General features: G+C 48.5%; 1 protein-coding gene across 1 annotated transcript in view; it reads right to left on the bottom strand.

The window, feature by feature from the left end:
* The window catches only part of pigs (phosphatidylinositol glycan anchor biosynthesis, class S), a 43,261-nt gene extending 15,709 nt beyond the window's left edge, over positions 1 to 27,552 (bottom strand). Inside the window, exons 1-7 of the mRNA XM_073053003.1 lie at positions 27,457 to 27,552; positions 23,691 to 23,830; positions 13,262 to 13,376; positions 10,748 to 10,837; positions 8,176 to 8,502; positions 5,657 to 5,799; positions 1,004 to 1,118 (exon numbers count right to left, since the gene is read on the bottom strand). Of these exons, the coding sequence (XP_072909104.1) occupies positions 1,004 to 1,118; positions 5,657 to 5,799; positions 8,176 to 8,502; positions 10,748 to 10,837; positions 13,262 to 13,376; positions 23,691 to 23,830; positions 27,457 to 27,484 (958 nt within the window). The 5' untranslated portion in view covers positions 27,485 to 27,552. The remainder of the gene's footprint in view (positions 1 to 1,003; positions 1,119 to 5,656; positions 5,800 to 8,175; positions 8,503 to 10,747; positions 10,838 to 13,261; positions 13,377 to 23,690; positions 23,831 to 27,456) is intronic.
* Positions 27,553 to 27,823: the final 271 nt, after the last annotated feature.

Raw genomic sequence — 27,823 nt, 5'->3', positions numbered from 1 at the left:
TTTGGACAGAGACCCCTTCTCAGGACTGAGGACACAAGCCAGAATAAGGTGAGCTGAGGGGGAGGAGTACAAGTTGGCAGGTGATAGGTGAGAGCAGGTGAGGGGGAAGGTGGGTGGTGAGGGAGGGGACAATAAAGTAAGGAGCTGGGGAGGGGCACGTGGAAGAGGGAAAGGGCTGAAGAAGGAATCTGGTAGGAGAGGACAGAGGACCATTGAAGAACAGGAAGGAGGGGGGAAACTGAGGGAGGTGATGGGCAGGTCAGGAGAAGGGATGAGAGGGGAACCAGAAAGGAGAATAAAGAAAGAATTGGAGGGGGGAAATTACCATAAGTTAGAGAAATCGAGGCTTCTCAAATAGAATAAGAGGTGTTGCTCCTCCTCATCGTGGCAGTAGAGGAGGTCACGGACAGACGTGGACCAATGTCGGAATGGGAACGGGAAGTAGAATTGAAATGAGATCCTTTGGGAGATACAGTGTTTTGTGGGGGACACAGCAAACTCTATGGCAGTTCCTCACGATCACAGGGAGGAAAAGGAAAAAGAGAAACAGATGAAGGAGAAAGCCAAGGAAAGGAAGAAGAGCCCATTGTATGTTCAGGGGTTGGGATGGGGCCTATCAAAGGTTATTGTTGAGAATAAAAGCTGTGTAGTGGTTTCATTCTCCTTTACATTTGTTCATTGGAAACAACAGTAAACAATCTTGAGGCCTGCATGAACGGAAGAGTGGCTGGCAAGTGACCCACCACAGGGACCGGTGTGGGCTCTCTACAGCTTATGGTACATTTAAATCCCTTGGTAAAGCTGCAAAATCCAAATGGAATGGACGGGGTTTCTTATGGGTAAAGGCAGGACAGACTAGGCTTGCTACTGCTGGATGTTTGAGATGTGACAGTCATCTCGATCTATATGTTTGTGTAAATGCTGAGGTGGTGTGGGAGTGTAGAGACTAGTTAATCTCTTTAACGTCCTGGAAAACCCTTCAGCAGGCTGACCACATTCTTACCGAGTTTGGCTTCGACTGGATTGATCACATGGGACAAGCTGCCCTCAGTCAGTGAGAAGCTCGATGAGGCTTTATCAAAGCGTGGTGTCACTCCAAGAACTGCGTAATAGAGTATCTGTAAAGAGAGTCAGGTTCAGTCAGAAGCCATCGTTCGCACTAAACTCAAAACCTGACAGTGATGAAGGTCGTGAACCTGCCAGATTCAACCCAAAGTAAATTCATTATCAAGGTCATCACATACAACCCTGAGATTCATTTCCTTGTGGGCATTCACTGTATGTACAAATAAAAGCAAAATAATAAACAAGAAATAAGCAATAAATATCGAGAGCATGAGATGAAGAGTCTGTGAAAGTAAGTCTTTAGGTTGTGGGAACGTTTTCAGTGTTGGGAGGGTCAGGTACGGGGTGAAACATGGCTGTGGGGTCCAGGCCCACAGCGTATCAACGCAACAGAGCATGGGTCTTAGAACAAGAAACGACCTGATGTTTGTACAATTTAAACACCAGGCCAGATGGATTGGTATCGGGACCAGGGGCAAGGATCAGGCCAATTCTGCTCACTGCTCTGCGACAGTTACTTCACTCTTCACTGAGCTGAGGCTCCGGGCCTACTCCAGGCTGCGTGTCTGCGGGCTCTGTGACATTTACTCTGCTACGCTCTGAGCTGAGGCTGTGGGCCTGCTCCAGGCTTCGTGTCTGCGGGCTCTGTGACATTTACTCTGCTACGCTCTGAGCTGAGGCTGTGGGCCTGCTCCAGGCTGCGTGTCTGCGGGCTCTGTGACATTTACTCTGCTACGCTCTGAGCTGAGGCTGTGGGCCTGCTCCAGGCTTCGTGTCTGCGGGCTCTGTGACATTTACTCTGCTACGCTCTGAGCTGAGGCTCCGGGCCTACTCCAGGCTGCGTGTCTGCGGGCTCTGTGACATTTACCCTGCTACGCTCTGAGCTGAGGCTGTGGGCCTGCTCCAGGCTTCGTGTCTGCGGGCTCTGTGACATTTACCCTGCTACGCTCTGAGCTGAGGCTCCGGGCCTGCTCCAGGCTTCGTGTCTGCGGGCTCTGTGACATTTACTCTGCTACGCTCTGAGCTGAGGCTCCGGGCCTGCTCCAGGCTTCGTGTCTGCGGGCTCTGTGACATTTACCCTGCCACACTCTGAGCTGAGGGTCTGGGCCTGCTCCAGGCTTCGTGTCTGCGGACTGAAGATATGTTTGTTTAGGGAATTATCAGAAGGTACCAGTAGAGACAACCAACAAAATCACTGTGGTGTACAGGATGACCTGCGAGAAGGACATCACCCAGGCAGCACGTTTTCAGGAAGACAAACGGGCAGTATGGAGACCTGATCCACTGTCACTGATCTCAGTACATGAAGACCAAGGACACTACTTCAACCGGGACACCACGGAGGATCTGGCGCAGCCAAACATGAGGCAGGCACGAGAACTTTTAGAAGCGTGGTTCTCTGCTGATAACAAACATATCGAAATAGGTGCCAACTACAAACCTCCGAGAGCCAAAGAAACGCAAAACGATAGAATTCAAAGGACAGTTGCAGGGTTAGCCAAACAGACCAAGGCTAACAAATGGGGGGGGGGGGGGGTGACTATATAAATACGAGGACTCCCAGACAGAAACACTAACAGCTATGCACAGGGTTGTCACCTTGACTGGTGATGAAACATCTACAAGCTAACTGGGGAGGGGTGACACTGTCAGAGGGGCAACACTGGGGAGGAGTGACACTGTTAGAGGGGCAGCACTGGGGAGGAGTAACACTGTCAGAGGGGCAGCACTGGGGAGGAGTGACACTGTCAGAGGGAAGCACTGGGGAGGAGTGACACTGTCAGAGGGAAGCACTGGGGAGGAGTGACACTGTCAGAGGGAGGCACTGGGGAGGAGTGACACTGTCAGAGGGAAGCACTGGGGAGGAGTGACACTGTCAGAGGGAGGCACTGGGGAGGAGTGACTGTCAGAGGGGCAACACTGGGGAGGAGTGACACTGTCAGAGGGGCAGCACTGGGGAGGAGTGACACTGTCAGATGGAAGCACTGGGGAGGAGTGACACTGTCAGAGGGAAGCACTGGGGAGGAGTGACACCGTCGGGGGAAGCACTGGGGAGGAGTGACACCGTCGGGGGAAGCACTGGGGAGGAGTGACACTGTCAGATGGAAGCACTGGGGAGGAGTGACACTGTCGGAGGGAAGCACTGGGGAGGAGTGACACTGTCAGAGGGAAGCACTGGGGAGGAGTGACACTGTCAGAGGGGCAGCACTGGGGAGGAGTGACACTGTCAGAGGGAAGCACTGGGGAGGAGTGACACTGTCAGAGGGGCAGCACTGGGGAGGAGTGACACTGTCGGAGGGAAGCACTGGGGAGGAGTGACACTGTCAGAGGGAAGCACTGGGGAGGAGTGACACTGTCAGGGGCAGCACTGGGGAGGAGTGACACTGTCAGGGGCAGCACAGGGCAGGAGTGACACTGTCGAAGGGAAGCACTGGGGAGGCAATTTAACGTTAGAATGGATAACTTGTCACAGGGTCAGCACTGAGAGCTTCTCAGTGTTAGAGGGGGAGGACTGAATGAGTGATGATCTGTTGGGTGGGTAGGAGAGGGTTCCTGCTCGTCATCTGCAAAGGAGAGTTCACCCGGTGTATCTTCAGCAAACATAGGTGAAAGGAATGGAGTGCGGATGCCAGGAACTGGAGCTACGCTCAATTTCCTGCAGAAACTCAGCAGGTCCAGCTGCATTAAGCAGATGCCGCTCGACAGGCTGAGGTCCTCCAGAAGATTGACTGATGTTATGTAAAGGGAGTGAACTGATCTGCTGCTGTTCATGAATTCCAACTGCTGTCAAACTTGACAACAACAGCAATCGAGATTTTCTACTACAAGGGTGAACCTGAAGGCAGAACATGGGGTTAGTGGCGGGATTCTTCGCAGTGTGGTGGAAGACACGCATCCACAGATCCGTCAGAGTTTCCACACACGCTGACAGGCTGTATGGTGTGCTAGTCTTCATTAGTCCGGTGACCTGAGTATGAGTGAGATGAGGAAACGTTGCAGCTCTGTAAAACCCTGGTTAGACCACACTGGGAATATTGTCTTCAGTCTGGTCCCCTCATTATAGGAAGGATAGCTTTAGAGAGTGTGTACAGGAGATTTTCCACGATGCGGCCTGGATTACAGATTGTGTACAGGAGATTTTCCACGATGTGGCCTGGATTACAGAGTGTGTACAGGAGATTTTCCACGATGCGGCCTGGATTAGAGAGCATGTCTAATGAGGATAGGTTGAGTGAGCCAGGACTTTCCTCTCTGGAGTGGAGGAGGATGAGAGGTGACTTGACAGAGGTGTACAAGATGGTGGGAGGCATAGACGTGGTGAACAGACAGAGACTTTTTCCCATGGTGGAGATGGCTAATATGATGGGGCATAATTTTAAGGTGGTTGAAGGAGAGTATTGGAGTGAGGGTTATCAGAGGTAGTTTTTTTACACAGAGTGGTGAGTGTGTGGAACGCACTGTCGGGTGGTGGTGGAGGCAGGTACATCAGGGACATTGAAGAGACTTTCAGATAGGCACATGGATGACAGAAAACTGGAGGGTTATGGGGGAGGGAAGGGTTAGACTGATCTTGGAATAGGTTAAAAAGCTAGCACAACATCATGGGCTGAAGGGCCTGTATTGTGCTGCACTGTTCTATGTTCTGTTAGAGGTATATCTGCTCTTCAAAGAAGTACTTCATCAATCTTGAAATGCTTTAGGAAGCATAAAGCTGTATAAGCATGATATAAATCAAAGCCGAGCTTCCCTATTTATTCACAGAGCTCTGTTCATACAGGCCACACAGTTCAACAATGGAATAAAGTGCAAACCTGAAAATACAATTAAAAATCAGGAAAATAAAAGACAGAAAGATGCTACCTGAGAGCAACGTTAAATAAATAGGTTTGGAGCTGGCGTTTAAGTGCATCAATTGAGTCTGCATCCCTTACAGTTTTAGGTATCGAGTCCCAGCTTAGCAGCTTAGTTAAAAAATGCTGACCTGCCAATTATCTTTCGAGGGAGATTGATTAAATTTAAGAGACCGGCGGAAGAAGACCTGAGAGCTCGAACAGGGTTCTAAAACAAAAACAATTCTGTGATGTACTCCACTCCCAGACCTTTGAGAGCTTTAAAAACAAGCCAGCAAACTTTAAAATCAATTCTAAATGATACAGGAAGCCATTGCAGAGTAGTTAGGAAGGGAATACGTTCCTCATCCTGGTTTTGGTTAAAAGTCTAGCAGCGGTGTTCTGCATGGGTTGAAGTTTGTCAATAGATTGCTTTGGAAGGCCAGTGAGAAGTGCATTGCAATGATCTAGTCTATCTGATATAAAGCCGTGAATTAGTTTTCAGCATCGTTACCTGACAGAAATAGATGTACCTTTGCAATATTTAAACGTACAGATGCTGCTGTGGTCTCTTACTTTATGTGGAATTTAAAATTCAAATCAGAAACAACAGCCAGGCTTGTTATTTCCGATTGTACAAGAGGTGCCAAGTTCCCAAGTTTATCAAGACATTTATCTCCTGTGGCGTTGTGATTCCCCTCTCCACCAGCAGAGACCAATGCCACACTGACATTTTGCAGGTCTCATTAACTCAGTCCTACCTGAGAGTCTACGGAAAAGTTGGCAACGAATGACAGCTTGTCCAGGAAGGGCTGCACGTAATTATTCACAGCTCGTTCGATATCCCAACAGATGTCATGGGACTTGGGATCAGGGTTCAACAGACTGAAGGTGATTTCGTATCCTGGCACAGAATAAAAGAAGCAGAAATTCAAATGGCCCACACATCCAGACAAATCAGACATCTCCTGCAAGGCACACACTGCAGCTGACTATGGTCATACGCTCAGTGGCCATTTTATTAGGTGTACCAGCTCGTTAATGCAAGTATCTAATAGCCAATCATGTGGCAGCAACTCAATGCATAAAAACATGTAGACATGGTGAAGAGGTTCAGTTATTGTTCAGAACAAACATCAGAAAGGGGAAGAAACGTGATCTAAGAGATTGATTGTTCATGCCAGACGGGGCAGTTTGAGTATCTCAGAAACTCCTGGGCTGATCTCCTGGGATTTTCATGCACAACAGTCTCTAGAACTTACAGAGAATGGTGTGAAAAACAAAAAAAATCCAGTGAGCAGCCATCCTGTGGGCGAAAACACCTTGTTGATGAGGAGAATGGCCAGACTAGTTCAAGCTTACAGGAAGGCAACAGTAACTGAAATAACCACGCACAACGACAGTGGTGTGCAGAACAGCATCTCTGAATGCAGAACATGTTGAACCTTGACGTGGATGGCCACAGCAGCAGATCACGAACAGACCCTCAGCGGCCACTTTATTAGGTACAGGAGGTACTGAATAAAGTGGCTGCTGAGTGTATTTCAGCAAATATCGGTGACGTTTATATTTTGGAAGTTGTAGCAAAGCAAGGGTTAAGATAATGTTCAGGCAAAGACAGATTGCAGATGAATGCAGACAGCCCAGGTCTTCGAAGAGCAGAGGTTCCCTCTGCACAGCATGGGGATCAGAGTCATTTGGTGTATGGAGACGAGATCAGGATGCAAACGAAGGATTGTAGGGTGACACTTACTATTGGTCAGTTACTTTACTAATTCTGAAGTATTATTGGATATAGACGTGCAGATGCTATTGGCTATTGTTGTAGAGTGATTGGTGATTGATCAGCCAATAAGGAATTTGAACATCCAGTTGGTCAGTATCCGGTTTACTCTGTATAAAGATGCCATTTCTTTGTTCAAACTTTAGAACAGATTGGTGACAGGGGCTAAGTTGTTCTCCTTGTTCACAGGTAAATAAAGTCTGATTGAGGAACGAGTGTGAGTTTGCCGAGTCCGGTTAATCGGTGGTGACAATACACCAGTTCCTTTACCTTGCTAACAAGGTTGACAGTACTCTCTCTATAGCTGCCACATTCGTCCTGCGATGTCATGAGCCGAGCTGTATACAAGACTTCCAACGAACAATGTCTCAGTGAAGTTGTTCTGATGTGCTAGCTGAGGAGAGCAGTGATCTTCTCCAGTTTAGTTTTTATTTCAACCTATCCTGCCTGCCTGAGAGCACATCACTTTTACAAACGGTAACTTTCCACTTCAGTGGTAACTAACACACGAGGGCAGTGGGGCAGCAGGGTAACTAACACACGAGGGCAGTGGGGCAGCAAGGTAACTAACACACGAGGGCAGCAGGGTAACTAACACACGAGGGCAGTGGGGCAGCAGGGTAACTAACACACGAGGGCAGCAGGGTAACTAACACACAAGGGCAGCAGGGTAACAAGGTGGTTAGGATAATGCTATCACAGCACCAGACACCCAGGTTCAATTTCCGATGTCTGTAAGGAGTTCCTCCCACTTTCTAAAGATGCACTGGTTAGCAGGTTAGTTGGTTACATGGGTGCAATGGAGCAGTGCAGACCTGTTGGACTGGTAGGACCTGTTACCGTGTTGTATATGTGGATGATAGAAAATGGAGGGTTCTGTGGGAGGGAAGGGAGGGAAGAGTAGGTTAAAGGGTCGACACAACATTGCGGGCCGAAGGGCCTGTACTGTGCTGTATTATGTACCCTGTTTATGACATTTTTCCATCACCATGATTGTTCTTGGCAAATTTTTCCACAGAAATGGTTTACCATTGCCTTCTGGCCAGCGTCTTCACAAGATGGGTGACCCCAGCCATTATCAATACTCTTCAGAGATTGCCAGCCTGGTGTCAGCGGTCGCATAACCAAGAATTGTGATATACACCGGCTGCTCCCATGGCTTCATGTGACCTGACCGGGGGTTAAGCAGGAGCGACACCTTGCCCAAGGGTGACCTGCAGGCTAGCGGAGGGAAGGAGCCCCTTACATCTCCTGTGGTAGAGACATATCTCCACCCTGCCTCCCTATGTTCTAAGTACCCCTAAGTAAAAACAAAACAAACATTAGTCAGGATGTAGGTCAGCAATCTGTCTGATTGCACGGTTATAAACGAGGTTACAATGACGCCTGTCCTGTTTCAGTTATTGGGTAAGGCACTAGAGTAATGAGCGGCAGCCTCTGTGTGAAACAGCAGGTACAGTCAATCACCAATGGCAGGAAGCAAGAAGTTGTTCTCACCCAGACTGGATTTGAATGCTGTCGAAGTCGCCGTGAAGCTGTCAGCGCCGAAGGTTCCCGAGGGAACGCGGTTGGACAACGCGGCAACCACCATATCGTCAGTGAAGGACACCGTCTGCAGGATCTCCTCTATGCTGTCATCGATGTCCCGAAGCACATCCTGCACACTGTGCGAGCCAGTCACGGGAGAGCGTAGCAAGCTGGCCCTGTGCTTCCCGATGTAAACGCTGACTTCATCTGGCATCAGCTGCGAATCCGTGGGCACGACATAGATCACCACTGAACCCGCTGGGCTCTCGTAAACCTGCGATAAAGTGACAACTGCCCCTGAAAATACAGGAGGGAGCAAGTTAGAACATAGAACTGTACAGCACAGGAACAGGCCCTTCAGCCCACAAACCAATTACATTAGTAATCAAATGGCCAACTAAACTAATCCCCTCTGCCTACACAACGTCCACATTCATGTGCCAATTTAAACATCCTAAAGAGTCCCTAATGTATCTGCCTCTACCACCATCCCAGCCAGGCATCCACCACTCTATGTGAAAAAACAATTGCCCCTCACATCTCCTTTGACATTAGCCCCTCTCACTGGAAATGCATGCCCTCTGGTATTAGACACTGGGAAGAAGGTACCAGTGCAGTGGTTAAATTAATGGTCAGAGGTTTAGACCACAAATTCAAGTCCCATCAAGACAGCTGGGAATTTAAATTCAAGCAATTAAAGTATGAGAGATCATTCTGGAGCTATGACATTATGGATAGAATAATTACGGATTGATTAAAATTGCAACCAGTTTTTGAGAAATAAAACCTGTGCACAATTTAATGGGACATAAACACGAGAGATTCTGCAGATGCTGGAAATCCGGAGAAAAACACACAAAATGCTGGAGGAACTCAGCAGGTCAGGCAGCATCTGTGGAGGGTGTGAAGGGTGGACGTTTAGGGTTGAGACCCTTCATCAGGACTTGAGACTCATTCTGAGTCGCTCCCATTGAAACTCCATAGGGGAGGACAATAGGTGAACATTCCTGCTATTAACTCATTGCTAAAGATACATATAGATCCTTGTCACTTAACACACAGTTCGGGACAGAGCAACACACAAAATGCTGGAGGAACTCAGCAGGCCAGGCAGCATCTATGGAAAAGAGTAAATAGTTGACGTTTTGGGCCAAGGCCCTTCATCACACCAACTGGAGAAAGAAAGATGAGGAGAAGGAGTTTTTCCTTCAGTTCTGATGAAGGGTCTTGGCCCAGTACTCTTTTCCATTGATGCCGAGTTCCTCCAGTATTTTGTGTATGTTGCCTGGATTTTCTCGTTTGTTCAGGACGGATCCGTTTTGTCACTGAACCTAACACACAAAACGCAGGAGGAACTCAGCAGGTCAGGCAGCGTCCATGGAGAGCCAGCACTTCAGGCCGAGACACTTCAATCCGAAACGATGACTGTTTATTCCCCTCCACAGAAGCTAGCTGACCTGCTCAATTCCTCCAGCATTTTACGTGTGTTAATCTAGATTTCCAGCATCTCTTGTGCTTGTCCCTTAGCCTGCTAGTTAGTTGTATATTTATGGAGCCTCCCTGGAAGGTGGAGCAGAAGAGTACCTGGCTTTTAAAACAGACACCGGTACTGAATGTTCAAAGGAGTTCTGGTAGTTGAGATGTGCTACCATTGTAAATACATAATTCTATAAATTTACCTGATTATATTCTAAGCGTTAAAGTTAAGTATGTGATCATAACTACAGAAACTGTAATTTGTGAACTTTGTGTTGAAGTATAAAATATCTTGTCAGGAGAGTGAGATTCTCTTGGACTCTCCTGGAGATTGCTGTGTGAATAAAGACTTTAATATTTCCCACTTACAGCTCCTGTGTGACTCAGTTTTAGTCAGACACAACTTAAACAAATTTTAACTTTCAGTATGGAAAATCTCACCAATGGTCACTCAGAAAATACCACAATCTGGTTAAATAATGCAATGACAGAGGAAGTGTGATATCATTAAATAGAATGAGTTACTCTGACTGCAAGACTTTCTTTTAGAGATACAACACGTTAACTGGCAATTTCACCCAACTACACCGATGTGAACAGTTAACCTATGGAATGTGGGAGGGATCGCAGGACGATGAGAAGAGCTTTGACAGGCATACAAGATTATAAGAGGCATAGATCGAGTGAACAGAGACCCTTTTTCCCAGGGTGGAAATGGCTAGTACCAGGGGGCATAATTTTAAGGTGATTGGAGGGAAGTATAGTGAGGATGTCAGAGATAGGTTTTCTTACACAGAGAGTGGTGGGTGTGTGGAATGTGCTGTCAAGGGTGGTGTTAGAGGCAGATACATTGGGGGCATGTAAGACACTCTTAGATAGGCAGATGGATGATAGAAAAATGGAGGCTAAGTGGAAGGGAAGGGAAGGGTTAGGTTGATCTTGGAGTAGGTTAGTAGGACAGCACAATATTGTGGGCCGAAGGGCCTGTACTGTGCTGAACTGGAAATGTTCTATGACATCTATCAGAGAAGGTACTAATATCAGATTTGAGACATATAACCTATACCTTCCACATCTTTGCTCATTAAGGCATCTTGTTCTAGCCCAGTTACAGCTCTGTACGTCTTCTCGTACCGGTACTTCAAGCCTGTTTTACCTGTGAGGAAGACAGAACAAGGGTTAAAGCTTTGGTAAATTACATATTTGAAATTGTACGAGGATCAGATGGTGATAATCCTATCTCTGACTACAGTACCTACATAAGTAACCTTTCTCCTGGCTTCCGACCATGAGTAGATGCACGGAGTCAACAACTATGGAGCTGAGAACAGGCCCAGGAACCGGGGCCAGAGACACTCAGGTCAAAGGTGAGCTTACTGTCAGAAGCACGAGAACACCACTGAGCACATCTACATGAAACGCTGCCACAAGGAAGCAGATTCCACCTTCAAGAACCCCCACCATCCAGGCCGTGCTCTCTTCTCACTGCTGCCATCAGGAAGCTCAGAAACCTCGCGACCCATGCCACCAGGTTCAGGAACAGTGATTACCCCTCAACCACCAGGTTCAGGAACAGTCATTACCCCTCAACCACCAGGTTCAGGAACAGTCATTACCCCTCAACCACCAGGATCCTGAACCACACGGGATAACTTCACTCACTTAACACGGAACTGACTCCACAACTTATGGACTCATTTTCAAGGACCCTAGCACTCATGCTCTCAATATTATTATTTGTACACACAGTTGTCTTGCTTTGAACAGTGTGTGTGTGTGTGTGGGGGGGGGTGTGGGTGTGAGTGAGTGTGGGTGTGAGTGTGAGTGTGTGTGTGTGTGGGTGTGAGTGTGAGTGTGTGTGTGTGTGGGTGTGGGTGTGTGTGCATGTGTGAGTGTGTGGGTGTGTATGAGTGTGTGTGTGTGTGTGTCTGTGGGGGGGTGGGTGTGGGTGTGAGTGTGTGTGTGTGTGTGTGGGTGTGAGTGAGTGTGTGTGTGGGTGTGAGTGAGTGTGTGTGTGTGTGTGCATGTGTGAGTGTGTGGGTGTGTGTGAGTGTGTGTGTGTGTGAGTGTGTGTGTGTGTGAGTGTGTGGGTGTGTGTGTGGTGTGTGTGTGAGTGTGTGCATGTGTGTGTGTGTGTGCATGTGTGTGTGTGTGGTGTGTGTGCGCGTGTGTGTGTGTGTGTGTGTGTGTGTAGATTTTCAATGATTCTATTGTATTTCTTTCTTCTACTGTGAATACGTGGGCCTACATAATGAGACCCTACATGTTGACATTTGATTATAAATTTAATTTGAATTTTGTACGTGTCTGAACAGGTGCAATGAAGATCTTACAACAGCATCACAGGTAAAAAGTATTGGCATTCACAAGAAAAACACATCAAACACAAATTATACACAACCTTTTACAAGAAAGAACACAATTAGAAAAAATTAAGACAAGTCCATTATCGTGCCAAGAAACCATGGTGTTGTTAAACTCCAGTTGATTAGGGATCCGACTGGTTCCTGATCCTGGTGGTGTGGACTTTGGGCTCCTGAACCTCCTGCCCATGGGAGGAGTGGGAGGATGGTCTGGCCCGGAGGGTGGGGATCTTTGATGATGGATGCTGCCTTCTGAAGGCAGTGTCTCCTGCAGACTGCTGGTGGGGAAGGACGTGTCTGTGATGTATGAGGAAGCAACTACTATGCTCTGAGTTACTTGCATTCCAGCACATTCAAAGTTATTCTGACCAGTAAATAACTGGTTGAAAGTACCAGCCTCCCAGCACCATGGCCCATTCCTGCTCGAGTGAGCTGAGTTTTAGAAATAGTGGTGGAAAATGCTTGTTGAATATCAGAACAACAGTAATCAGATTCAGACTGAGATTTATTTGTCACATGTATATCGGAACATACAGAGAAACGTGTCACTCCTGTTAGCAACCAACATACCCGAGGATGTGCCGGGGGCAGTTCATGAGTGTTGTTATACATTCCAGTACCAACATTGCATGTCCATAATACTCAACAGAACACAGGAAACAAAACACTACAGAATAAATAACAAAACAACAGCAAAACAAGTCCACTTGCTCCTCCCTGCTCACCCGCACACACACACTCACGACAGCCCTCCAACTCCAGCACTTGCCTCTGGACATCCACCTCCAGGCTTCGGCTAAACTTAGACTTCAGTCTTTGATCTCCGGTACTGACGCCCAGACTAATCATTCACCAGCCACTCATGCCCTCTGCTCACACGGACATCTCATCCCAAAACCCATAAAATGGAGCAGCCCGGCATCCACAGAAGCCCTTCATCACCCGTCCATGTCACTGGCCTTCCAACTCGGAGCGTGGAGAGGAGGCCTGCACTTCGTCACCCATCCACATTGCTGGCTTTCAAGCATGAAGCAGAGGTCTAATTCTTCAACATCCCTGTCCCTAAACCTTACTCTGACCTCCAACAGCCCCCTGTCTCAAAAAATATCACTATGAATTAAAAAAGCACAATCTCTGCAGAGACTGCAGTTCCGGCACCTGGACCAGAACACAGAGGTCCAAGCTGCCAGAACCAGGTCCATGTTCTGCACACTCACCATCCACCTGGGTCCGTTTATAGCTGAACTGGGTCTGCGGTAGCAGCTTCTTCTGTTGTTCTGGTGTCAGTGTGCCCCTCACAAAGACCACCTCCACCGGCACGCTGATATCCAGCTGCAGGAGAAAGGACAACACAGAGAGAACGTTACACTAAACAGACTGGACAGTGTACTTTCCACACTCCCCATTCCCACAGTGAACAGACTGGACAGTGTACTTTCCACACTCCCCATTCCCACAGTGAACAGACTGGACAGTGTACTTTCCACACTCCCCATTCCCACAGTGAACAGACTGGACAGTGTACTTTCCACACTCCCCCATAGTGAACAGACTGGACAGTGTACTTTCCACACTCCCCCACAGTGAACAGACTGGACAGTGTACTTTCCCCATTCCCCCACAGTGAACAGACTGGACAGTGTACTTTCCACACTCCCCATTCCCACAGTGAACAGACTGGACAGTGTACTTTCCACACTCCCCCATTCCCACAGTGAACAGACTGGACAGTGTACTTTCCACACTCCCCATTCCCACAGTGAACAGACTGGACAGTGTACTTTCCACACTCCCCATTCCCATAGTGAACAGACTGGACAGTGTACTTTCCACACTCCCCATTCCCACAGTGAACAGACTGGACAGTGTACTTTCCACACTCCCCATTCCCACAGTGAGCAGACTGGACAGTGTACTTTCCACACTCCCCCATAGTGAACAGACTGGACAGTGTACTTTCCACACTCCCCATTCCCACAGTGAACAGACTGGACAGTGTACTTTCCACACTCCCCATTCCCACAGTGAACAGACTAGACAGTGTACTTTCCACACTCCCCATTCCCATAGTGAACAGACTGGACAGTGTACTTTCCCCATTCCCATAGTGAACAGACTGGACAGTGTACTTTCCACACTCCCCATTCCCACAGAGAAAAGACTGGACAGTGTACTTTCCACACTCCCCATTCCCACAGTGAACAGACTGGACAGTGTACTTTCCACACTCCCCATTCCCACAGTGAACAGACTGGACAGTGTACTTTCCACATTCCCATTCCCACAGTGAACAGACTGGACAGTGTACTTTCCACACTCCCCATTCCCACAGTGAACAGACTGGACAGTGTACTTTCCACACTCCCCATTCCCACAGTGAACAGACTGGACAGTGTACTTTCCACACTCCCCCATAGTGAACAGACTGGACAGTGTACTTTCCACACTCCCCATTCCCACAGTGAACAGACTGGACAGTGTACTTTCCACACTCCCCATTCCCACAGTGAACAGACTGGACAGTGTACTTTCCACATTCCCATTCCCACAGTGAACAGACTGGACAGTGTACTTTCCACACTCCCCATTCCCACAGTGAACAGACTGGACAGTGTACTTTCCATACTCCCCCACAGTGAACAGACTGGACAGTGTACTTTCCACACTCCCCATTCCCACAGTGAACAGACTGGACAGTGTACTTTCCACACTCCCCCATAGTGAACAGACTGGACAGTGTACTTTCCACACTCCCCATTCCCACAGTGAACAGACTGGAAAGTGTACTTTCCACACTCCCCCACAGTGAACAGACTGGACAGTGTACTTTCCACACTCCCCATTCCCACAGTGAACAGACTGGACAGTGTACTTTCCACACTCCCCCATAGTGAACAGACTGGACAGTGTACTTTCCACACTCCCCATTCCCACAGTGAACAGACTGGACAGTGTACTTTCCACACTCCCCATTCCCACAGTGAACAGACTGGACAGTGTACTTTCCACACTCCCCATTCCCACAGTGAACAGACTGGACAGTGTACTTTCCACTCTCCCCATTCCCACAGTGAACAGACTGGACAGTGTACTTTCCACACTCCCCATTCCCACAGTGAACAGACTGGACAGTGTACTTTCCACTCTCCCCATTCCGACAGTGAACAGACTGGACAGTGTACTTTCCACACTCCCCCATAGTGAACAGACTGGACAGTGTACTTTCCCCACTCCCCATTCCCACAGTGAACAGACTGGACAGTGTACTTTCCACACTCCCCATTCCCACAGTGAACAGACTGGACAGTGTACTTTCCACACTCCCCCATAGTGAACAGACTGGACAGTGTACTTTCCCCACTCCCCATTCCGACAGTGAACAGACTGGACAGTGTACTTTCCACACTCCCCACAGTGAACAGACTGGACAGTGTACTTTCCCCATTCCCCCACAGTGAACAGACTGGACAGTGTACTTTCCCCATTCCCCCACAGTGAACAGACTCGACAGTGTACTTTCCACACTCCCCATTCCCACAGTGAACAGACTGGACAGTGTACTTTCCACTCTCCCCATTCCGACAGTGAACAGACTGGACAGTGTACTTTCCACACTCCCCCATAGTGAACAGACTGGACAGTGTACTTTCCCCACTCCCCATTCCCACAGTGAACAGACTGGACAGTGTACTTTCCACACTCCCCCATAGTGAACAGACTGGACAGTGTACTTTCCACACTCCCCATTCCGACAGTGAACAGACTGGACAGTGTACTTTCCACACTCCCCATTCCGACAGTGAACAGACTGGACAGTGTACTTTCCACACTCCCCATTCCCACAGTGAACAGACTGGACAGTGTACTTTCCACACTCCCCATTCCCACAGTGAACAGACTGGACAGTGTACTTTCCACACTCCCCCACAGTGAACAGACTGGACAGTGTACTTTCCACACTCCCCATTCCCACAGTGAACAGACTGGACAGTGTACTTTCCACACTCCCCATTCCCATAGTGAACAGACTGGACAGTGTACTTTCCCCATTCCCCATTCCCACAGTGAACAGACTGGACAGTGTACTTTCCCCACTCCCCATTCCCACAGTGAACAGACTGGACAGTGTACTTTCCCCATTCCCCCACAGTGAACAGACTGGACAGTGTACTTTCCACACTCCCCCACACTAAACAGACTGGACAGTGTACTTTCCACACTCCCCATTCCCATAGTGAACAGACTGGACAGTGTACTTTCCCCATTCCCCATTCCCACAGTGAACAGACTGGACAGTGTACTTTCCACACTCCCCATTCCCATAGTGAACAGACTGGACAGTGTACTTTCCACACTCCCCATTCCCATAGTGAACAGACTGGACAGTGTACTTTCCGCATTCCCCCACAGTGAACAGACCGGACAGTGTACTTTCCACACTCCCCATTCCCACAGTGAACAGACTGGACAGTGTACTTTCCACACTCCCCATTCCCACAGTGAACAGACTGGACAGTGTACTTTCCCCATTCCCCCATAGTGAACAGACTGGACAGTGTACTTTCCCCATTCCCCATTCCCACAGTGAACAGACTAGACAGTGTACTTTCCACACTCCCCCATAGTGAACAGACTGGACAGTGTACTTTCCACACTCCCCCACAGTGAACAGACTGGACAGTGTACTTTCCCCATTCCCCATTCCCACAGTGAACAGACTGGACAGTGTACTTTCCACACTCCCCATTCCCACAGTGAACAGACTGGACAGTGTACTTTCCACACTCCCCCACAGTGAACCGACTGGACAGTGTACTTTCCCCATTCCCCCATAGTGAACCGACTGGACAGTGTACTTTCCCCATTCCCGCATTCCCACAGTGAACAGACTAGACAGTGTACTTTCCACACTCCCCCACAGTGAACAGACTGGACAGTCTACTTTCCCCATTCCCCCACAGTGAACAGACTGGACAGTGTACTTTCCACACTCCCCATTCCCACAGTGAACAGACTGGATAGTGTACTTTCCACACTCCCCCACAGTGAACAGACTGGACAGTGTACTTTCCCCATTCCCCCATAGTGAACAGACTGGACAGTGTACTTTCCACACTCCCCCACAGTGAACAGACTGGACAGTGTACTTTCCACACTCCCCATTCCCACAGTGAACAGACTGGACAGTGTACTTTCCACACTCCCCATTCCCACAGTGAACAGACTGGACAGTGTACTTTCCACACTCCCCATTCCCACAGTGAACAGACTGGACAGTGTACTTTCCACACTCCCCCATAGTGAACAGACTGGACAGTGTACTTTCCACACTCCCCATTCCCACAGTGAACAGACTGGACAGTGTACTTTCCACACTCCCCCATAGTGAACAGACTGGACAGTGTACTTTCCACACTCCCCATTCCCACAGTGAACAGACTGGACAGTGTACTTTCCACACTCCCCATTCCCACAGTGAACAGACTGGACAGTGTACTTTCCACACTCCCCCACAGTGAACAGACTGGACAGTGTACTTTCCACACTCCCCACTCCCACAGTGAACAGACTGGACAGTGTACTTTCCACACTCCCCATTCCCATAGTGAACAGACTGGACAGTGTACTTTCCCCACTCCCCATTCCCACAGTGAACAGACTGGACAGTGTACTTTCCCCATTCCCCCACAGTGAACAGACTGGACAGTGTACTTTCCACACTCCCCCACACTAAACAGACTGGACAGTGTACTTTCCACACTCCCCATTCCCATAGTGAACAGACTGGACAGTGTACTTTCCCCATTCCCCATTCCCACAGTGAACAGACTGGACAGTGTACTTTCCACACTCCCCATTCCCATAGTGAACAGACTGGACAGTGTACTTTCCGCATTCCCCCACAGTGAACAGACTGGACAGTGTACTTTCCCCATTCCCCATTCCCACAGTGAACAGACTAGACAGTGTACTTTCCACACTCCCCCATAGTGAACAGACTGGACAGTGTACTTTCCACACTCCCCCACAGTGAACAGACTGGTCAGTGTACTTTCCCCATTCCCCATTCCCACAGTGAACAGACTGGACAGTGTACTTTCAACACTCCCCATTCCCACAGTGAACAGACTGGACAGTGTACTTTCCACACTCCCCCACAGTGAACAGACTGGACAGTGTACTTTCCCCATTCCCCCATAGTGAACAGACTGGACAGTGTACTTTCCACACTCCCCCACAGTGAACAGACTGGACAGTGTACTTTCCACACTCCCCATTCCCACAGTGAACAGACTGGACAGTGTACTTTCCACACTCCCCATTCCCACAGTGAACAGACTAGACAGTGTACTTTCCACACTCCCCCATAGTGAACAGACTGGACAGTGTACTTTCCACACTCCCCCACAGTGAACAGACTGGTCAGTGTACTTTCCCCATTCCCCATTCCCACAGTGAACAGACTGGACAGTGTACTTTCAACACTCCCCATTCCCACAGTGAACAGACTGGACAGTGTACTTTCCACACTCCCCCACAGTGAACAGACTGGACAGTGTACTTTCCCCATTCCCCCATAGTGAACAGACTGGACAGTGTACTTTCCCCATTCCCGCATTCCCACAGTGAACAGACTGGACAGTGTACTTTCCACACTCCCCCACAGTGAACAGACTGGACAGTCTACTTTCCCCATTCCCCCACAGTGAACAGACTGGACAGTGTACTTTCCACACTCCCCCACAGTGAACAGACTGGACAGTGTACTTTCCACACTCCCCATTCCCACAGTGAACAGACTGGACAGTGTACTTTCCACACTCCCCCATAGTGAACAGACTGGACAGTGTACTTTCCACACTCCCCCACAGTGAACAGACTGGACAGTGTACTTTCCACACTCCCCCATAGTGAACAGACTGGACACTGTACTTTCCATACTCCCCCACAGTGAACAGACTGGACAGTGTACTTTCCACACTCCCCATTCCCACAGTGAACAGACTGGACAGTGTACTTTCCACACTCCCCCACAGTGAACAGACTGGACAGTGTACTTTCCACACTCCCCCACAGTGAACAGACTGGATAGTGTACTTTCCACACTCCCCCACAGTGAACAGACTGGACAGTGTACTTTCCCCATTCCCCCATAGTGAACAGACTGGACAGTGTACTTTCCACACTCCCCCACAGTGAACAGACTGGACAGTGTACTTTCCACACTCCCCATTCCCACAGTGAACAGACTGGACAGTGTACTTTCCACACTCCCCATTCCCACAGTGAACAGACTGGACAGTGTACTTTCCACACTCCCCATTTCCACAGTGAACAGACTGGACAGTGTACTTTCCACACTCCCCATTCCCACAGTGAACAGACTGGACAGTGTACTTTCCACACTCCCCATTCCCACAGTGAACAGACTGGACAGTGTACTTTCCACACTCCCCATTCCCACAGTGAACAGACTGGACAGTGTACTTTCCCCATTCCCCATTCCCACAATGAACAGACTGGACAGTGTACTTTCCACACTCCCCCATAGTGAACAGACTGGACAGTGTACTTTCCACACTCCCCCATAGTGAGCAGACTGGACAGTGTACTTTCCACACTCCCCCACACTAAACAGACTGGACAGTGTACTTTCCACACTCCCCCATAGTGAGCAGACTGGACAGTGTACTTTCCACACTCCCCCACAGTGAACAGACTGGACAGTGTACTTTCCACACTCCCCCATAGTGAACAGACTGGACAGTGTACTTTCCCCATTCCCCCACAGTGAACAGACTGGACAGTGTACTTTCCACACTCCCCCATAGTGAACAGACTGGACAGTGTACTTTCCACATTCCCATTCCCACAGTGAACAGACTGGACAGTGTACTTTCCACACTCCCCATTCCCATAGTGAACAGACTGGACAGTGTACTTTCCCCATTCCCCCACAGTGAACAGACTGGACAGTGTACTTTCCCCATTCCCCCACAGTGAACAGACTGGACAGTGTACTTTCCACACTCCCCCACAGTGAACAGACTGGACAGTGTACTTTCCACACTCCCCATTCCCACAGTGAACAGACTGGACAGTGTACTTTCCACACTCCCCATTCCCACAGTGAACAGACTGGACAGTGTACTTTCCACACTCCCCATTCCCACAGTGAACAGACTGGACAGTGTACTTTCCACACTCCCCATTCCCACAGTGAACAGACTGGACAGTGTACTTTCCACACTCCCCATTCCCACAGTGAACAGACTGGACAGTGTACTTTCCACACTCCCCATTCCCACAGTGAACAGACTGGACAGTGTACTTTCCACACTCCCCATTCCCACAGTGAACAGACTGGACAGTGTACTTTCCCCATTCCCCATTCCCACAATGAACAGACTGGACAGTGTACTTTCCACACTCCCCATTCCCACAGTGAACAGACTGGACAGTGTACTTTCCCCATTCCCCATTCCCACAGTGAACAGACTGGACAGTGTACTTTCCCCATTCCCACAGTGAACAGACTGGACAGTGTACTTTCCACACTCCGCATTCCCACAGTGAACAGACTGGACAGTGTACTTTCCCCATTCCCCATTCCCACAATGAACAGACTGGACAGTGTACTTTCCGCATTCCCCCACAGTGAACAGACTGGACAGTGTACTTTCCACACTCCCCCATAGTGAGCAGACTGGACAGTGTACTTTCCACACTCCCCCATAGTGAGCAGACTGGACAGTGTACTTTCCACACTCCCCCATAGTGAGCAGACTGGACAGTGTACTTTCCATACTCCCCCACAGTGAACAGACTGGACAGTGTACTTTCCACACTCCCCCATAGTGAACAGACTGGACAGTGTACTTTCCCCATTCCCCCACAGTGAACAGACTGGACAGTGTACTTTCCACACTCCCCATTCCCACAGTGAACAGACTGGACAGTGTACTTTCCACACTCCCCATTCCCATAGTGAACAGACTGGACAGTGTACTTTCCCCATTCCCCCACAGTGAACAGACTGGACAGTGTACTTTCCCCATTCCCCCACAGTGAACAGACTGGACAGTGTACTTTCCACACTCCCCCACAGTGAACAGACTGGACAGTGTACTTTCCCCATTCCCCCACAGTGAACAGACTGGACAGTGTACTTTCCCCATTCCCCCACAGTGAACAGACTGGACAGTGTACTTTCCATACTCCCCATTCCCATAGTGAACAGACTGGACAGTGTACTTTCCACACTCCCCATTCCCACAGTGAACAGACTGGACAGTGTACTTTCCACACTCCCCATTCCCATAGTGAACAGACTGGACAGTGTACTTTCCCCATTCCCCCACAGTGAACAGACTGGACAGTGTACTTTCCCCATTCCCCCACAGTGAACAGACTGGACAGTGTACTTTCCACACTCCCCCACACTAAACAGACTGGACAGTGTACTTTCCACACTCCCCATTCCCACAGTGAACAGACTGGACAGTGCACTTTCCACACTCCCCATTCCCACAATGAACAGACTGGACAGTGTACTTTCCACACTCCCCCATAGTGAACAGACTGGACAGTGTACTTTCCACACTCCCCCATAGTGAACAGACTGGACAGTGTACTTTCCATACTCCCCATTCCCATAGTGAACAGACTGGACAGTGTACTTTCCACACTCCCCATTCCCACAGTGAACAGACTGGACAGTGTACTTTCCACACTTGTTATGCCGACCCTCAAACCCTGCCTCCCATATAACCCCCCACCTTAAATTCCTCCATATACCTGTCTAGTAGTCTCTTAAATTTCACTAATGTATCTGCCTCCACCACTGACTCAGGCAGTGCATTCCACGCACCAACCACTCTCTGAGCGAAAAAACCTTCCTCTAATATCCCCCTTGAACTTCCCTCCCCTTACCTTAAAGCCATGTCCTCTTGTACTGAGCAGTGGTGCCCTGGGGAAGAGGCACGGGCTCTCCACTCTGTCTATTCCTCTTAATATCTTGTACACCTCTATCATGTCTCCTCTCATCCTCCTTCTCTCCAAAGAGTAATGCCCTAGCTCCCTTAATCTCTGATCATAATGCATACTCTCTAAACCAGGCAGCATCCTGGTAAATCTCCTCTGTACCTTTTCCAATGCTTCCACATCCTTCCTATAGTGAGGCGACCAGAACTGGACACAGTACTCCAAGTGTGGCCTAACTAGAGTTTTATAGAGCTGCATCATTACATCGCCTCTCTTAAACTCTATCCCTCGACTTATGAAAGCTAACACCCCATAAGCTTTCTTAACTACCCTATCTACTTGTGAGGCAACTTTCAGGGATCTGTGGACATGTACCCCCAGATCCCTCTGCTCCTCCACACTACCAAGTATCCTGTCATTTACTTTGTACTCTGCCTTGGAGTTTGTCCTTCCAAAGTGTACCACCTCACACTTCTCCAGGTTGAACTCCATCTGCCACTGCTCAGCCCACTTCTGTATCCTATCAATGTCTCTCTGCAATCTTCGACAATCCTCTACACTATCTACAACACCACCGACCTTTGTGTCGTCTGCAAACTTGCCAACCCACCCTTCTACCCCCACATCCAGGTCATCAATAAAAATCACAAAAAGTAGAGGTCCCAGAACAGTTCCTTGTGGGACACCACTAGTCACAACCCTCCAATCTGAATGTACTCTCTCCACCACGACCCTCTGCCTTCTGCAGGCAAGCCAATTCTGAATCCACCTGGCCAAACTTCCCTGGATCCCATGCCTTCTGACTTTCTGAATAAGTCTACCGTGTGGAACCTTGTCAAATGCCTTACTAAAATCCATGTAGATCACATCCACTGCACTACCCTGATCTATATTCCTGGTCACCTCCTCAAAGAACTCTATCAGGCTTGTTAGGCATGATCTGCCCTTCACAAAGCCATGCTGACTGTCCCTAAATTCTCTATGATTCTCTAAATTCATGTCCATGATTCTCTAAATGCCCATAGATCCTATCTCTAAAAATCTTTTCCAACAGCTTTCCCACCACAGACGTAAGGCTCAGTGGTCTATAATTACCTGGACTACCCCTACTACCTTTCGTGAACAAGGGGACAACATTCGCCTCCCTCCAATCCTCCGGTACCATTCCCGTGGACAACGAGGACATGAAGTTCCTAGCCAGAGGTTCAGCAATCTCTTCCCTCGCCTCGTGGAGCAGCCTGGGGAATATTCCATCAGGCCCCGGGGACTTATACGTCCTAATGTATTTTAACAACTCCAACACCTCCTCTCCCTTAATATCAACATGCTCCAGAACATCAACCTCACTCATATTGTCCTCACCATCATCAAGTTCCCTCTCAGTGGTGAACACCGAAGAGAAGTATTCATTGAGGACCTCGCTCACTTCCACAGCCTCCAGGCACATCTTCCCACTTTTATCTCTAATCGGTCATAATCATAGGATGCCCTAACTTTTGTCAGCCATCATTTGGCCCTCTGCAACTCCAGCATATCCTTTCTTAAATCTGAGGCCCCAAACCACTGACGATACTCCAAATGCCATCTGACTGATGTTTTGTACAGCCTCAGATACTCAGCATGAAGCACGTAGAAGCGATCGCTGACAGAAGGGAGTCTTACCAAGAGCAGGTCCAGCTCACTGATCTGGCTGTAAGGCAGGGAGGCACGGTAGGTCTCTGTTGTTTTCCACCAGAGAGGCAGCCCGACCAGTACCACCACCGCAGCAATACAGGCTGCAGACAGCTTTCCTCGGCACTTCTCTGAACAAAAGCAAGAAAAGGTTTGTTTGTCATTCACACCCGAGTCATGAAGAATTAACTAGAAACTACTAAAATTTCTCTGAATATTACCTAAACTCTGTAAAGTAGTTAATATATTAAGGCTCACCCACCTCAGCTGATCTCAATTCCCAGATCAAGTCAGTCACAATGAACAAACCTCCAGCTGATTTTCATAGAATATGACAGGCCTTTTGGCCACAACATTGTGCCGACCTTATAAACTATCTGACATCAATCTACTTCCCTCCCACAGTCCTCAAATATTTCCTCATCAATGTACTCACCAAAGAGTCTCCTAATGACTCTACCTGCCTTCACCACCACCCCTGACTCTACCTGCCTTTACCACCACCCCTGACAGTGTGTTCCACTCACTGTGTAAAAAAACACACATACTTTCCCCCCATACTTTGCTCTAACCATCTTAAAATTCCACTTGCTCTACGCCTCTCAACACAGGGCATTCTGCAGACGCTGGAACCTGCACAAAATGCTGGACGAACTCAGACAGACACCATCCATGGAGAGGAATAAACAGTCAATGTTTTGGGCCGAAACCTTTATCCTATACACCTCTATCCAGTTACCTCTCATCCTCAATTCTCTAGGTTGAGTGAGTGAGGGTTTTCTCGTTGGAGCACAGGAGGACGTGAGGTGACCTTGTAGAGGGAACAGCCCGAGTCCTCTGGCCAGGCCAAAATGGCTAATATGAGAGAGTGTAATTTGAAAGTGACTGGTGGGAAGTCAGAGGTAGGCTGCCCAGTACAATCCTCACTGATTTGATTTGATGCAGAACATGCATTTCACTGGATGTTTCGATGTACACGTGACAAATAAAGGCAGCAGCTGTGCTGAAACCGGTGTCACTGAATGACAATGCAATTATCCCCACTCACCACACGTTATCAGCAGAGATGGTCAATAAAACACCGATACAGGTGCCACCCCCTCACAGGTAACAGGACACAGATACAGGTAAACACGAGGAAATCTGCAGATGCTGGAAATTCAAGCAACACACACAAAATGCTGGTGGAACTCAGCAGGCCAGGCAGCATCTATAGGGAGAAGCACTGTCGATGTTTCGGGTAGAGACCCTTCGTCAGGACTAACTGAAAGGAAAGATAGTAAGAGATTTGAAAGTAGGAGGGGGAGGGGAAAATGTGAAATGATAAGAGAAGACCGGAGGGGGTGGGGTGAAGCTGACAGCCGGAAAGGTAATTGGCAAAAGGGATACAGAGCTGGAGAAGGGGAAGGATCATGGGACAGGAGGCCTAGGAAGAAAGAAAGGGGGAGGGGCGCACCAGAGGGAGATGGAGAACAGGCAGAGTGATGGGCAGAGAGAGAGAGAAAAAAAGGGAGGGGGGAAAAAACAAAAAAACTAAATATATCAGGGATGGGGTAAGAAGGGGAGGAGGGACATTAACGGAAGTTAGAGAAGTCAATGTTCATGCCATCAGGTTGGAGGCTACCAAGCCGGTATATAAGGTGTTGTTCCTCCAACCTGAGTGTGGCTTGACAGATACAGGAGCTGTCCCTCACAGGTAACAGGACACAAAGTGCTGTCCCTCACAGGTAACAGGACACACATACAGATGCTGTCCCTCACAGGTAACAGGACACAGATACAGGTGCTGTCCCTCACAGGTAAAAGGACACAGATACAGGTGCTGTTACAGTCAGTTCAACCAGTTCATACTGTAACATTAACTGGTCTCTCAGATCACCAGTTCTGGTAATTAAAAGACTACTGTCCTGAAGAAGGGTCTCAGCCAAAATCATTTCCATAGATGCTGCCTGACCTGCTGAGTTCCTCCAGCATTTTGTGTGTGCTCCTCCGATTTCCAGCATCTGCAGACTTTCTGTGGTTATGACAAGAGATTTGTATTCAGTTCTAGTCACCTCATTAGAGGAAGGATGTGGGTGCAGAAGAAATTTACCAGGATGCTGCCTGGACTAGAGAGCATGTCTTTTGAGGATAGGTTGAGCGAGCTGGGGCTTTTCTGAATGGACATTGAAGCCATGAGCACTATCTCTTTTTTTTTGCATTACTTACTTAATATACGTAGGTATAAATATTTACTGTAATTTATAGTTTTTATTATGTATTGAAAAACAACAAATTTCACAAAATGCCAGTGATATTAAACTTGATTCTGATTCGGAGGATGAGGGTTGATTTGATAAAGGTGTACTGCACTGTCCTGTTCTATTGCCTGTGATGAGGTGGATGATCATCAGGATTCAGGGGAGAGAGGTTACAAAATGATAGAGGTAGCAACAACTAGTCTCTGGCACGCTCTGCTGGTGGAAGGGGGGGGGGGTCACTAAGTGACAAGAAACCTACATTGCTAGGCTGACTGCCTTTAGGGAACAGTTACTGAAGTCCATGCTTGTCTACCACCCTCTTTGGTCTTCTAGGTCACATCATCAAAGAAACTCAGCTAAATTCACAAGTTACCAAGTTGTGCCAACTGCCCCAAATCAACCCCTTCCCAAATTTGCAAATGTGTGTATATCTTATTCCTCAGAATTCTCTTCAGACACTTACTCACCCCAGGTGTTAGGCTTACTGGTCTATAATTCAAAACAATTTTTGCTGTATTTTAAAAATAAAGGCACAAAATTCACTAATCTTCAGTCTACTGACGGTTAACGATGATGCAAAGATCCCAGCCAGCACGCCTGCAGTTTCTTCTCTAGCCTCCCACAAGCTTCTTCAATATGGCTGGTCGGGCCTTGGCGATATGTCTACTCTCAAATATTTTAAGCCATTCATTGCCTCCTCCATTGTAATGTTGACAATCGCCAAGACTTCTCCATTTAGTTTCCCTGTTCCTGAAATCTTCATGCCTTTCTCCACAGTAAGAGCAAACAAGAAATGTCATTAAGGACCTCACCAACCTCCCACAGCTCCATCATGCAGATGTACCGTTTTGTCTTTGAGGAACCCTGTTCTCTCTCAAGTTACTCTTTTTCCCTCAACATACATATAAAATCTCTTTGGATTCTCCTTTATTTCCTTTGCTAAAGCAATCTCATGAACACTTTTTATTGCCCTTCTGTTTCAAAATACATTCTGCATCTTAATGCTCCTCCAGATATTCCAGCCCATCCCTGCTTGTACATGTTCCATGCCTCCCACTTTTTCCTCACCAGAACCTGAGGATCCTTCATCATCCAGAGTTTTTTTACACCCAATTTTATTATCTCTAATTATCCAGGGATCCACACCCCTGCCTCCCTGAATATTTCTGATATCCAGGGATCGCTGTGCCTGTTAACCAGGATTCCCTATTCCCAATAGCTGGGACTCCATGCACCTGTTATCCTCAGTATCCCTGACATCTGGGATTCCCTACCTCTACCACCCCCAATATCCCTGATATGCGAGATGTCCTGTCCCTACCACCACCAGTATTCCTGATAGTCCTGGATTTCCTGACCCGGCCACCCTCAGTATTCCTTTTATCCAGAGTTCCTTACTCCTGTCAGCCTCAGTACCCCTAATATACGAGATTCCCTGTCCCCCTGATGTATCCGGGATTCCGTCCCTGCCACCGTCGCCCTTCACTTTAACACAAATACAACATTAACTCTCGCACCTTCCGCCGCGGCATCGGCTGCCGCCATCTTTCTTCCTGTTTGCGCTCCGCCCCGGTGGACAGATGTACTGACAGACGACTTGCCCAATCACCGTGTCGCTCATTTTTTCACCCTTAGCCAATCATATTAGAGTTGGGGCGGGTCTACCGTGGAGCCGCCAACATCCGGGGCTCACGATTCAGTTGCTCAGCGTGTTCGCGTGCGCGGTTTTGGCGGGGAAAATGGCGCAGGCTTGGAGTGGGGCTGGAGCTTATCTTCAGTCCGCATAGTGGTGTGTTCTCCCGCATCTCCGTACGTATTGTTATGTGGTACTGGGAGAAATTAATACATTATTACTTCTGTAGATGCTGGAAATCTAGAGCAACA

Source organism: Hemitrygon akajei, chromosome 8, assembly GCF_048418815.1.
Source record: "Hemitrygon akajei chromosome 8, sHemAka1.3, whole genome shotgun sequence".
Lineage (NCBI taxonomy): Eukaryota > Metazoa > Chordata > Chondrichthyes > Myliobatiformes > Dasyatidae > Hemitrygon > Hemitrygon akajei.
Note: the sequence above shows the minus strand (reverse complement) of the source record. Positions and strands in the feature narration are given on the sequence as shown.